Here is a 12,832-nt window from a genome sequence, read left to right on the forward strand (position 1 = left end):
CATGAGTGTCTGTGGCACTGTTAGTTCAGAGCTGCATCTGCCATTAGGATGGCAGCAGCGTGTGGGCCTGTTTAGCTCATTTCTGGGTCTCCAGTGCTCAGCACGGTGTCTGGTTGTTTGCTGAACTTCAAAGTATTTATTGACTGAATTAGTTAATGAATTGATAAACAAATGAATGAGTGAACAGATAAACATGATTCATCTCCTAGGATCTGGTCTCACCTCTCCTGCTTGGTTCTGACTCCATGTACCCGCTCTGGTCCCAGCATTTATAAGGTCTCAGTTCAGGGAGCTCATGGGAGTCTCCACACCCCTTCCTGAGGGGCTTTGGATCTGCTCACTTTGATTTCACAACACCAAGTGGCATCTCCAAGTAGAGGGCACTGCCCTTACTCCTCGTTGTGCTGGTCCTTCAGTGGTTGACGCCTCCTAGCCCTGTCTGCTTGATTTGGTGTTTCTGAAAGGTGCTCAAATCTGAGAATGCATTTTTGAGAATCGTTGTGAGGATTTTGTGACACCCCTGGAGACAACTGCACATTCCCTGACACGTCACATGCATGCCAGCACCATCTTGCAGTGAATCTTACACAGTGGTAAAGGACACCTAGCAAACAGGCATTCGCTGCAGCAGGACTCTGAGAATAATCCTGCCAGGACTACCCAGGGCAGGCAGCCACCCCTTCTCTCAACAGCTTGGCCAACCCCGGGGCAAACTGAACAACTACCAATGACACTTTACATAGTTTAGCTTATTTGACCTTTAAAACAATCCGTGACATGGGTATTCCCATTTTACCAACAAGCAGCTTGAGGTTCAGAGAAATTAAGAATCTGACCCTGAGCCATCAGATAAGTCAATTGCATAAGGGGATCTCATTCTAGGAGCTTCTGCTGTTCCAGTGTATCCAGCTGGGAAGTCAGCTGTGGCAGGAAGAACACGAGAGATCTCAGGTGTGAGCCTGTGGGACCCCAGTTCCTGCCCCCAAGGAGGTCACAGGCTGGTAGAGACTGAGACTGCAAGTCCCCCGCAGGGGAGGGGACAGGGCAGCGTGGGAGCCCAAGGCAGAGCTGGTGCATCCTGCTGCAGGATGGGAGATGGTCCCGGATGTGGCAGATTTGACCCGGATGCTGGGGAGGTGGAGGATGCCGTGCTTGGCAGAGAGAATGGCACAGACAAGGGCTTGCTGCTCAGAGAAGCCTGCCAATGTTCCCCGTACCCTTCAGGACAAAGTCCAGATCCCAAGTGAAGATCTTTACCTATAGCTCTTGCCCACTTCTTTGCCTCTCTCCTCATCTCTGTGCCCCGCACACAACTTGCACCTCCTCTACCTCAGCTCCTGCACGTGTCGCTTCCTCCTGGGCCACGCTCCCCCTCCTCTGGCAGGTCTCAGGCAATACTGCCTCCAGGAAGGCCTCCTGGCCCCTGAGCTCACCAGGCTAATGATGGCTGCCTCCGCACTGAACGCTCATACACACCTCCAACCAAGTACACAGGCTCATCCGCACTGTTTCTTTTATTCTTTATCTCACCTATAGACCTGCACGTCCAAACGGTAGCCATGAGCATGTGTGACTCTTTATATTTAAATGAATGAAAATAAAAATTTTAAAGCTCAGTTCCTCCGTCGCACTAGTCCTATTTCAAGCGCTTAACAGCCACGTGTGGTTAGTGATGACTCCACCAGACAGCAGATACAGCACATTTCCATCAACGCAGGCATTTCTATTGGACTGAGCTCTCGCAGAAAAGGAGGCAGGTAAAGACAGTGCATCTCTACTGTCCCAGTACCCTGTAACTACCAGGTACCACCAGATTTGCTGAATTCCTTACTTACTTAGCTGTTGTTTTTTTCTGTTTTTTTTTTTGTTTGTGTTTTGGACTACCTACGAAAGCCAAACCCTGTCCCAGAGAAAGGAATCCATTAGCGTCAAACTTCCAGGTTGCCTGGAGCTCACAGTCCAGTGAGGGGCATGCAAGAAACGAAACCAAAGAAAACATACAAACAAATGTATAACACAATTAAAAGCTCATGAAAGAATGATGAAGGAAGCGTACGTGGCGCTGTTGAGGAAAACCTGCTAAAGGGACAGAGTAAAAGGAAATGGAATCAGAAACGAAGGTCAGAACCAGATTCAGATGGGCCTTGAATTCCACGCTAAGGAGCTTGAACATAATGTGGTAGGAAGCCAGTGACCCATTTAAGAATTTTAAGCAGGAAAGTTAACTTGATCCAATCTGTGCTTCCAAAACACCAGTCCAGCAGCTTGGTGGGGGAGGGATTGAAGAAAGAGGAACTTACGACAGGCAGACCAGAAAGCCGTCCTGGCAGGTCAGGAGAGTGGGGTGGAGAGTGGCAGAGGGAGAAGGAAGAGCTAATCCCAAAGCTCCCAGGGGCTGATGGGATGGGAAGGAGTGAGCAGGGGCTGGGGTGGGGAAGGCATCTTCAAGGAAGCCCGCTGGGGATCCAGAGGAGGGTCTGCTACAGAATCTGGGGCTCTGCCCTGGATTCCCTTCAGGGACTGCATTATGGGTGATTAATTCACGGCCGAGTTCCTTTCTTATGAAGGTTACTACAGTTACATCAGCACGACAGGTGGGGTGTCGGGGAAGAAACCTTGGCGTGTGCCAAGGTGAATATTAGATTCTAGTCACTATTTGATTGATCTTTTAAGCAATTCTGGGATTCTGTCACTTAAAAACCAATAAATCTTTGAAGGCCTGGGGAAAGCAATGCAAAAGCAATACATCTCCATTGTGGAGTATTAGAAAAAGAGGCCACACCGCCAAGGTGGTTTGGCTGGAGCGATGAGGGTGCAGGAGCCCCGCATGGCCATCTTCCCTCCCCGTCTCCTTGCCTCCCTGTATGCTCAGTCCTACCAGTCAGAGTCAGAGCCACAGGGCTTCAGAGGGGCAGCAAGCAGTACAGCAGGGCTGGAGTTTGGCTCAACCAGGGTCAGAGCATTACTGGCAGAAGGAGGAAGAACAGCCTGTGTGGGTGTGGCCTGGACGCTGAGGCTCAGGTGTGAGTCTGTTGGAGAACAGGAAGACTCTCCGCTCAGAGTTATGCTGGGCCTCACAAGTTACCGGCTGCGCCCACACAACCAGAATTGTCTTGTCTACCCCTCGTTCCCTAGGTGGAAGAGATTCACTCCACAGCATCCCACCAGAAGGTCACCCGGGCATCATGTGACATCCCAGGCACGAGGAACTCAGAACAGTGAACTCAGAGGCAGGAAGCTAGGTCCGTGGACTACGTGTAATGAGCTCTGTGACCTTGGGCCAATCACTTAACATCTTAGATTTCAGCTTCTCCTCTAAAAGGGAGATGGTGTTTCCTGTGCAGCTTAGCTACTGGGTGAGTGACGGTCAGATGCTACAATGGAATGAAAGGAACTATCAACTATAAAACACGATTCCGGGCATCCCTGACCCAGTGCACCTAGGGAGCTCTCAGTGTCCTGTGGTCACAGAGTGAGTTTGCTGTTTTCTCAAGGCTCGTGCTTCCCCTGCCTGCAGGGCTCCACACTGGTCCACTTGGCTGGGTTGTGCCCATCTCTCCAGCCCATCTACTCTTCCTCTCAGTCAATACAGTCACTGTCTGTACTGGCTTCATGTTATCTTGTTTTGCCGGTTTCGTTATTGTTTCCTTAATGGCTTAATGGTCCCCTCCCTGCCCCGTTCACATGTACACTTACTGGATGAAGCCTCAGCACAGGTGTGTGTCTCTCTTGCCTCCTGCTGTATCCTCATTGCTCACCTCAGTCCCTGCTCAATAAATATTTGTTGAATGACTTAATGGTCAGCTGCCTCCCACGGGGCACTCCAGTGCCCAGAGTTCAGGGTGACAAAGGGTTAAAGTAACTGAAGTCTACTGTGATATTCCACTGCTGTCACTGCGGTCGTCCCGGAAGCCTTGCTGGCTGGCACTGATGAGTCTCTTCCCTTCCTGGCAAATGCCCAAGCAACTGTCCGAAAATAACTCCAGAAACTCAGTGTCTACCCACCCTCAGTGATCTAGAGCCTTGAGAAGAAAAGCAGCCAGGCTCTTCCAGACACCAGGCGTTGCCCCTTTGAGCAGTGACATTTATTTTAAATTTGTTTCCGATGGAAATGTCACCAAAATACATCACATATGACTTTCTCCTAGGGAGGTGGTGTGGCTAGAGAGATGTGAGTGTTGGCTTAGGGGTGACTGAACGGGGTTTAAATTCTGCCTGCACCACTTGCTCTTTTCATGGCTTGGGTCAATGCACTTAGCTTCCATGTATCTCAGTTTCCATATCTGCACAATGGGGAGGCTATTACGGCGATGCTGTGACGTTGCAAACCATTTACCTATAGTGACAGGCACTCGGCCGGCGCGTGCTCATCAAATGGAAGCTAGTTGGCTCTTTTAACTTGAAGACGTGGGACCTAATGGTACATTTTTTAGGGTGAACCAGGAACAACAAATGAATACCCGTGGCTGTGAGGGGCAGCAGGGGCTACGGCATGTGGACCTCCTTGTTTCTTGAGTCCCTGTGTCGGTTTTGTAGAGTTGTCCTGTTTTTTTCGCTCCCTGCCAACTGTCATTTCTCCCCGCTACTGGGGCATTTCCATTCCCACCTACTAATTTACTGTGGTCTTAGGATGCATGAGCTCATTAAACAGATGTGCAAACTAAGTCTGTAGGCTCAGAAGGAAAATGTAAGGGGCTTCTCTCTGTGGAGGCTAGAAAAGCTCTCCCAAGGACATTGGTTTGGGATGTTTCCTGGTCTCTGGAGTCAGGCAGGCCTGGGTACGAGTCCTGGCTTCAACACTTACAGACTCTGTGACCTTGAACTTTAGTTTCCTCATTTCCAACAGGGAGATAATAGTACTACTCATAGGTTAGTAGAGATTAAATTCTTGGATCACAGGAGTTGCCCAATAAAACATGGTGACAATTACTCCCATCTGTGTTCAGCTGGCTTTGAGGAGTTTTCAGAGGTTCACAGACATATAATCTGATTCATCCTGAGGATGGGTACATCCTGATCCTCTGTACAAAAATTAACTTTATTCCTATCACTAGGAAGGACACAGATTACTTCTTTCTCAGGACAACTAGAAAAAACATTTTTCTGAATCTGTGCCAGAAAGAAGTTAGGGGCTCTTAAGGAAAAAGCAAAGCCCCTCCTTCCCCACCCTGAAATCAGGGTCTTTGGAAATTTTAACAGGAAGGAAGTGGGCAACACTGTGACCCTATAGAGGGGTGGATTTGCAAAAACCATTTTGCACAGAGCTTCCTAAGTTCCACAGAGAAGAAGCCAAGCTAACAAAGGAACTAACTCCCTGACAGCCTGCGCTGCTTTGGCTCACATGTACATCCCATTAAGCTTTGGTGAAATATCGCCAGTGTCTTCTTTCCAGATAAGGAAAACTGAGGTTCAGAGAGATTAAGTATCTTGCCCAAGGTCACACAGCAGCATTAGGTCAGCATTTGAACCCAGGTTCACTGCCACCAAACTCACATCCTTTTCATTGCCCCACAGAGCAGCCAGAAGACTGTGGGAAGCTGGGCTGAATCCACCGCCACCAGGGGTGCCAGCTGACCAGGTTCTCTTGCTGACAGTTTTGTAGGCTTGTAGCAATGAAAGGTGACACTTGGGTCTACCACAGAAAGGGCCTGGGTTTTAGGGCAGATCTGGCCTCTGACCCTGGGTCAGCTGCTAACTTGTACAATACTGGGCTTCTCTTTTCTGGGCCAGACTCTTGCCATCTGGGAAGCTTTCTGAGACTCTGAAACATGCCCAATGCTGCTGTATGACAGAGGTAAGAGCTGTGAAGGGGAGGTGAGACACGGGTGGCCAAGATGGAACGTGTGATTGGGCACGTGGAGGACGTGCGTCCAAGCTCAGCCTTCCCACTCCCTGTCTGTGTGCCCTAGCGCATTTCTGCCTCAGTCTCTTCATCTGAAAAGGAGGATAACGTATCTCAGTGTATAGAGGGAAGTAAATGACAATGCGGCCTAAGAGTAACAGGAAGAAACACAGTAACTCAACAGCTCCTTGTGTGATGTCAGAGCCACCATCCGCTCTGGCTCGTCACAGGTAGGACAGTCCTGGAACAACCTACGTGTGGAATGTAAGGCAAACGGTCTTAGTTCAGGTGCCCACAACCTCTATCCACACCTGTTTGAAGGCCTGAAGACCCACCTCACTTAGGATAGAACACTTTCCGAAGTCTAGAGAATAGATGGGAACTTCCAAACCGGCAGGGGATTCTACGTGCTCCAGTGCCTGTAATTCCTGGGTAGAGTTGGACCCAGGCTGGCAAACAGGCAACTAGAGCATCTCGACAGCCTCCTTCCCGGCTGGTCTCCCAGCCTACGGTATCATAAAAGAGACACCGCATGTGGCCATTCAGTGGCTCCCCAGGGCCCCTCAAGCAAGGCTGAGCTTCTCAAACATGGCCCTTGTTCCCAGCCCACCACTCCTGCCTTCACCTTTATGCTAAGGCAGATTTAACGATTCCTGGTTGCTCCCCACGATGACAAGCTTCCTCTTTCCTCCATGCCTTTGTTCACGCTGGACCCTGTTACCACTCTGGTGAAATCTTAGACAACATTTAAGATATAGCTCAGTGTCACCTCCTCTGGGACTTCTCTCCTGTGAGCTCGTGTAATGGCCTACGTGCATCTCCACAAGCATGCCCTGTAGTGCAGTTATGTTTTCACATTTCTGTCTCCCTAACTAGAGTTTGACTTTCTTTAGAGCGTGAGTTATACACAGCTAGTTCACTAGCCTGTCCCAAACACTTAAACGGTACCTGACACGGAGTGAGAGCTCAAGAAACGTTTATCGAATGAATGAATAAGTGAATCGTTTTCACCCCCCGTACGCCGCTCCATTCCTGGCATATAAAATACTCCATGCATGCTCGTTGAACTGAACTGAGCTAATCTGAAAGCTGTTCTACCCAACACTCTTGCTTGGCTTTCGGGGTCTGTAGTCCCTTGAGCTCCGAGCAAAAGCCAGCAGTCAACATCGGAGCTGCTGCCCTTGTACATAGTGTAGCTTATTTAAAAGAGATGACCACCTTCCTGACAGCCGTGAGCCCATGGACTTCCATGGGATCAGCTTAGCTACTGAGATGCTTTCACTGCCTGGGCTGTAGGTACACTCCTGGACTCCAGCAGCCTCTTGTTAAAATCAGCAGTATGACTCTGAATTCAAGTCCACTGTGGAACACCAAGGCCATAAGGTGGACCAGCCCTGAGGTCGTGTCCCACTCATAACCTCTGAGCAGGTTGTTTTCAGCATTCAGTGAATCTGTCTACTTGTCTGTTAATGGCAGTTGGACACGTAAAGGTGATCTTGCCAGGATGCTGTGTTTCTGGGCCTCCAAACGGACTAAATACATTTACCATAGGTGTGTTCCAGAAAGTTCTCCCCCAGCCCTCCTCAGGTCCCCATCAGCACATTCCCGCTAAACCAGTCCCAGTGGCCCACAGTAGGGAGACAGGGCTCCTGGCTCAGTAGCCCCTCTGAACGGGGCTTGGGGCTGCGGACCCTTTTCCTCCAGGAAGCCTTGCTCCTGGCCAGCCTATGGGCCTTGCCAGTGACATCATTCAGCTGGAGGCGTGCACGGTGCAGAGAAGGAAAATGGCAAACGCCAGGGTAAGCACCCTCCTCACCTGACAGGGGCTCCCCGAGACTGAGCGGGCTTCAGCATCACTGTGATGGTCGTGTCTGTTTCATTCAGTGGGGTGTCTGTGTCATATTCAGGCATCGATGGAGCTGGACAGAGAACAGAGAGAAGGGAGCTTAGCAAAGGTCCCAAACGCCTCTCATCACCTCCCTCGAGACACTCAGGATGCCTAGAAGGGAGGTGTTTGGGGAAGGGTAGGATGAGAGTCACATGGCATCCCAGGCTTTCAGCAAAGGAGGCTCTGACTTCCAACCTGCCTGTAGGTTCCTTCAAGGTACAGAAGAGTCTGCAGAAGGGTAGCAATGATGTGGCTGGTAACCCTCTTGAATCAAGAAGTTCCACACCAAATAAACAGATGAATGCAGGAGATATAAGTACTTAAAGATGTGAATGCAAATGTGAATGTCAACCCTAAACGTATTTAAAATGCAAATGCAAATTACAGCAGTGATGAACTAGTCCCTCTTATCTTTTTTTTTCTTCCTGAGATCCTCCCTTCTGATGGAAGTGTAACTAAATCTAATCCCTTGGGAAGGTAATTTAGCCATTTGTATTAAGAGCTATTAAACCCACATCGGTTTTAATTCAGTATCTCAATTTCTGGAATTTAATCCTAAAGTCATAATCCGAGCCAAGGAATTAAACTTTATTCTGTAACATGTTTATTGAAGCGTTATTTTATAAAAACATGGAAGCACCCAATATATACAACCACAGGGGAATGTTTAATTAAATTACGTCCGTCCACTTGACAGAACATTACAATGAAAACAATGTAGCAACATGGAAGATGCTTATGGTTTAAGGATAAGTGGAAACATTAAGCTACAAAAAACACGGTGGGTCTGTATCTATGCAAAATGTGGATGCAGACGAGAACTGCACGCGTATTCTGAAAAAATGTAAATTGTAAAAACGGGGTCTGAGATAATTCTGCTTTGATGCTGTCTGGTGGGGGAGGCCACCCTACTGGTGATGGCAGGTGACATCCTGGACTGCTATGGCTCTGTAACGGTCATTCACTCATTTGTTTGTTCATTCATTCATCAGACGTTTCATGAGAACCTGTGCTGTGCCCTGCACTGTCAAAAGGAATACTCTTGAAAATCAATCACATTTTTACAAACCAATATGTGTGGGGAAAATGTACTATTTAAGGCAACTGTGTGCTAGATAAATTATTTGGTGAATCACTCAGCATTCCCTCTGGTCTAGTCTAATTGATATATTTTTTTATACTTTAGGAAGTTCATGGATTAGGATTTCTTCCTGAGATTACAGCACTGACACACAAGGGACTGCATTGTCCTTGCTGCTCCAAAGTCACATGGTGACGGTTGGCTCTGCCCTTTTTCACTCCCAGGAATATTAGGAATGGAAAAAACCACCACCACCACCTTTCTTCCTTTCCCCTTCTTAGGACAGATACCTGAAATTTTGGTGGCGATCCTGGTGGTAACAGGGGGCCCAAAGCCCTTTGCTGTGCTGGCCTTGATGGTGAAGGAGTAGGTGGTCCCGGGGTACAGACCCACAAAGAGGTGGTGGGTTTCATTCCGAAGCTTGAACACTTTGCCCCTCTGGCTGGAGAGGTCGGCACTCGGGTCCAATGAGCCCACGGCCTTGTAGTTGATCTGTACAAGGAGCCGGCAAACAAACATATCAGTGCCTCACCCAGGAAGCTGGGTGGAGTCCATACGGAGGAACATCAGGGGAGGAAAGCAGAAGGCGTGTGAGCTTGGTCAGCACTTCTGCTGTTAGCATCCACCTTACAGATGATCCCAGCCGCCCAATGCTCTGGAGCAGCGCTATCCAATAGAAGTAAAATTTAAGCCACATACATAATGTTCAATTTTCTAATAGTCACATTAAAGGAAAAAAAGTAAGATCATAAAGTAAAATTAATTTTAGTAATACATTTTGTTAAACCCAGTAGATGTAAAATATTATCATTTCAACCTGCAATCAACATAAAAATTAATGAAATATTTTATATTCTTTTATTCATATTAGGTCTTAGAAATCAAGTATATATTTTACCATATGGTGCGTCTCCATTTGGACTAGCCACATTTCAAAAGCGCAGGGACCCCGTGTGGCTACTGGCCATCACATTGGACAATGTGGCCATAGAGCAGTGTCCAAGTGTAGCATCCTGATAAGAATTATCTGGAAGCCTAGTTAAAAATGCAGCTCACGGGCTTCCCTGGTGGCGCAGTGGTTGAGAATCCGCCTGCCGATGCAGGGGACATGGGTTCGTGCCCTGGTCTGGGAAGATCCCACGTGCCGTGGAGCGGCTGGGCCCATGAGCCATGGCCGCTGAGCCTGCGCGTCCGGAGCCTGTGCTCCACAACGGGAGAGGCCACAACAGTGGGAGGCCCGTGTACCGCAAAAAAACAAAACAAAAAACAAAAAAAAACCCTGCAGCTCATGCACCCCCTACTGCACATGGCGCTCTCTGGCGCTTTCTTGTGCATTATCTAGTCTTTCTTCCCTAAAACCTTGCGTACGTCAGAGTATTTATTCTCATTTTAATGTTGGAGAAGCTGAGGCTCAACTGGCAACAATTTGTATTAAACCAGCGCTTTTCAAAATATCTATGGTGAAGACCCAGTTGTTTCCCAGTCCACTGCAGACCCATAACGATCCAAAGACCACATCACACGTGACTCATCATGTGAGTCTGGCAATAACCAAACTGTTCTACATTATGTGCAAGGAGACGTGTCCACTGACCACACATACAGGCGTCACGGCAAGGTCAAGGCCCTCAAAAGTTTCTAGATGCTCACTTTCAACTTCTGCACTTATCCTGCTGTGAATGTAACAAAACAGCTGGCATCCCTGGCACTGGCCCCCAAGGATCACACTCTGAGAAGCACATTTCTAAATTACACAGTTGTTAAAGAGGCAAACTCAGGGTTTTTTTGTTTATCTAGTTTGTTCTATTAAAAGTGTTTTATTAGAGTATAATATATATACAGAAAATTATACAGCTCAATGAATTTTTACTAACTGGACAGGACCATCTAACCACACCCCATCAAGAGACACAACATTACCAGACCCGAGATTTTCCCCTCATGCCCCCTTCCAATCCTTTCCCTCCTCCCCCCAGCACGGATACCCTCTACCTTGATTTCTAACAGCATAGACGAGCTCTGCCTGGCTTTGAACTTTATCTAAATGGAATCATACAGAGTGTACTCTTTAGCGTCAGCTTCTTTCTCTCAATGTCCTGTGTGAGATTCATGCTGCTGTCACATGCAGCCACCTGGCAGGCATTGTCACGGTTATTCGGTGTCCTATCACTGACCCAAGACTAAACCCAGATCTGTTGAGTTTCATTCATTCACTCATTTGCTCCTCCACAACCATTCCCCGCATACTCCTGTACTATTCCAGGACCTGCACTGTGTGCTCCCATGCCCTAGCAAATGAATGCAATGGACACAAGCTAGGCCCTGTCCTCAAGGTCTTCTGTTCCAGAACGAGGTAAGTCAACTACACAGACACCTCACATCACTTTGTCTTTTGTCAGGAATGTCCCATGCTTGTCAGGAAGGCCAAAGCCAGGCAGAAAAGGTAATATACCAACTTTACTTCAAAAATAAGCAGTTGGCTGTTTCTGGCTAGGGCACCAAATGTTCTGGAGAAAGCAGTAACCTCTCTCCCCTATGAAGCAGGAGCAGTGCAGTGTAGCAACTGATGTCACATGTCGAGGACAGAGGCCAGACTTTGTCTGAAGCGCAGTGAGCCCAGGAGGAGAAATGTACAGAACTGAAGGAATTGGCCATTGTGCTAGCAGAGCTGGCAGGGGCGCCCATCTAGCAGATCCCTGGGGGGGGCCTGGTCACCCTGCCTACTCCAGCCCTTCTCAAAGGCAAGCACTGCAAACACCTGCCTCTCTTTGTCTGAGGGCTTTTCCCCTGGGTACGCACAGGAAGTGCTGGTTAATTCACACCCCCTGAGACTGGATTAATGGGAGTTGATAAATACATTCCACGGTTCCTCTTGTGATACCCCCGCAGCATCCCTGGGATTTCCCCGAGGGATGCCACTCCACTTGCCTCCATAGGTAGTTGACTGGAAAACACACCCATCGTTGCCTACTTTCTCTCCCTTCCCCACTCCCTAGTATTTCCCACACTTCATAATCTGCTCGTGCTCAAATCCTTGCCTCAGGCTCTGCTTCTGAGAAATGCCAAACTAAGGCGAAGTGTTCAGGGAGGTATCTCAGGGGAGAACTGAACTAATACCTGGGGGTGATACAGAGTCTAGGAGCACTCTAGATTCTAGGCAGAGGGAGCTAACCAGGCAAAGACCTGGGGTGGGGAAAGGCTTGGGAGAACCAAGAAGAGTCCCATGTTGACTGGACAGTGGTGAACAAACAGGAGAGCTGTGTGCAGGTGGATTCCAGTTTTCCCCAGCGGCAGAAGGCGGCAGATGTTTGGAGAGCTCTGCCTGTGTCTGCTAACCCAGGCCACCAGGGGAGAAGACGTGCTGGAACATCCTTTGCAAATTCTGCCCCCGTCCCCTGCCTGGGCTGATGGCAACTACATTGATATACAGACAATGGGTGGTAAAATTCATGCCTTATTTACTAGCCAATTCCTTTTCTGTGCTCCAAATTCAATCCAGAAGCGACTCAATTTCCACCTAGCTGTCAATATAATATACTGTGCTCCCCTGCTCTCCTAACCTTTCCTGCTATTACAGGATCCTCACTTACTTGTAATGAAACACTATGAATAAATCAATGTATGTTAATATAGCGTGTCTTCAATTTTTTATGAAGGACTTCACCAAATCTAATTCCCACTGCTTTGTCAGAAACAGTCTTCGAAAAATTTAACTTTCAAGTTTTACGAAGTTAGTGCGGGATCGGGCTGGGGGGCGGGGGGAAAGAAGGAAGGTGAGAAAAATGGAATGGGATGGAGCTGGGACCGTAAAATGCATCCTGCAATGTGACTCTTCACTTGGAAGTGGAGAGAGAGGAAGATTTGTTAGAATAGCAAACATAAAGTAAGGAGGTAGTAGGGGAAAGAGTGCTGAGCTGCACAACAGCCCTGGGCTCCAGGGATGGCGCTCTGGCTGCAATAAAGTGCTCAGGGCCACCCCGGTCTCTCCTGGTCGCTCTCAGTGGGATCCCCAGCCACAAGC

The 12,832-nt window shown here is 48.4% G+C and overlaps 1 protein-coding gene across 2 annotated transcripts in view; it reads right to left on the reverse strand.

The window, feature by feature from the left end:
- The window catches only part of PTPRT (protein tyrosine phosphatase receptor type T), a 1,098,787-nt gene that overhangs the window by 281,692 nt on the left and 804,263 nt on the right, over positions 1–12,832 (reverse strand). For both annotated transcript variants that reach the window (XM_033841064.2, XM_033841065.2), the window contains exons 10-11: positions 9,102–9,303; positions 7,659–7,761 (exon numbers count right to left, since the gene is read on the reverse strand). In XM_033841064.2, coding sequence (XP_033696955.1) covers positions 7,659–7,761; positions 9,102–9,303 — 305 coding nt within the window. The remainder of the gene's footprint in view (positions 1–7,658; positions 7,762–9,101; positions 9,304–12,832) is intronic.

This window comes from Tursiops truncatus, chromosome 15 (genome assembly GCF_011762595.2).
Source record: "Tursiops truncatus isolate mTurTru1 chromosome 15, mTurTru1.mat.Y, whole genome shotgun sequence".
NCBI lineage: Eukaryota > Metazoa > Chordata > Mammalia > Artiodactyla > Delphinidae > Tursiops > Tursiops truncatus.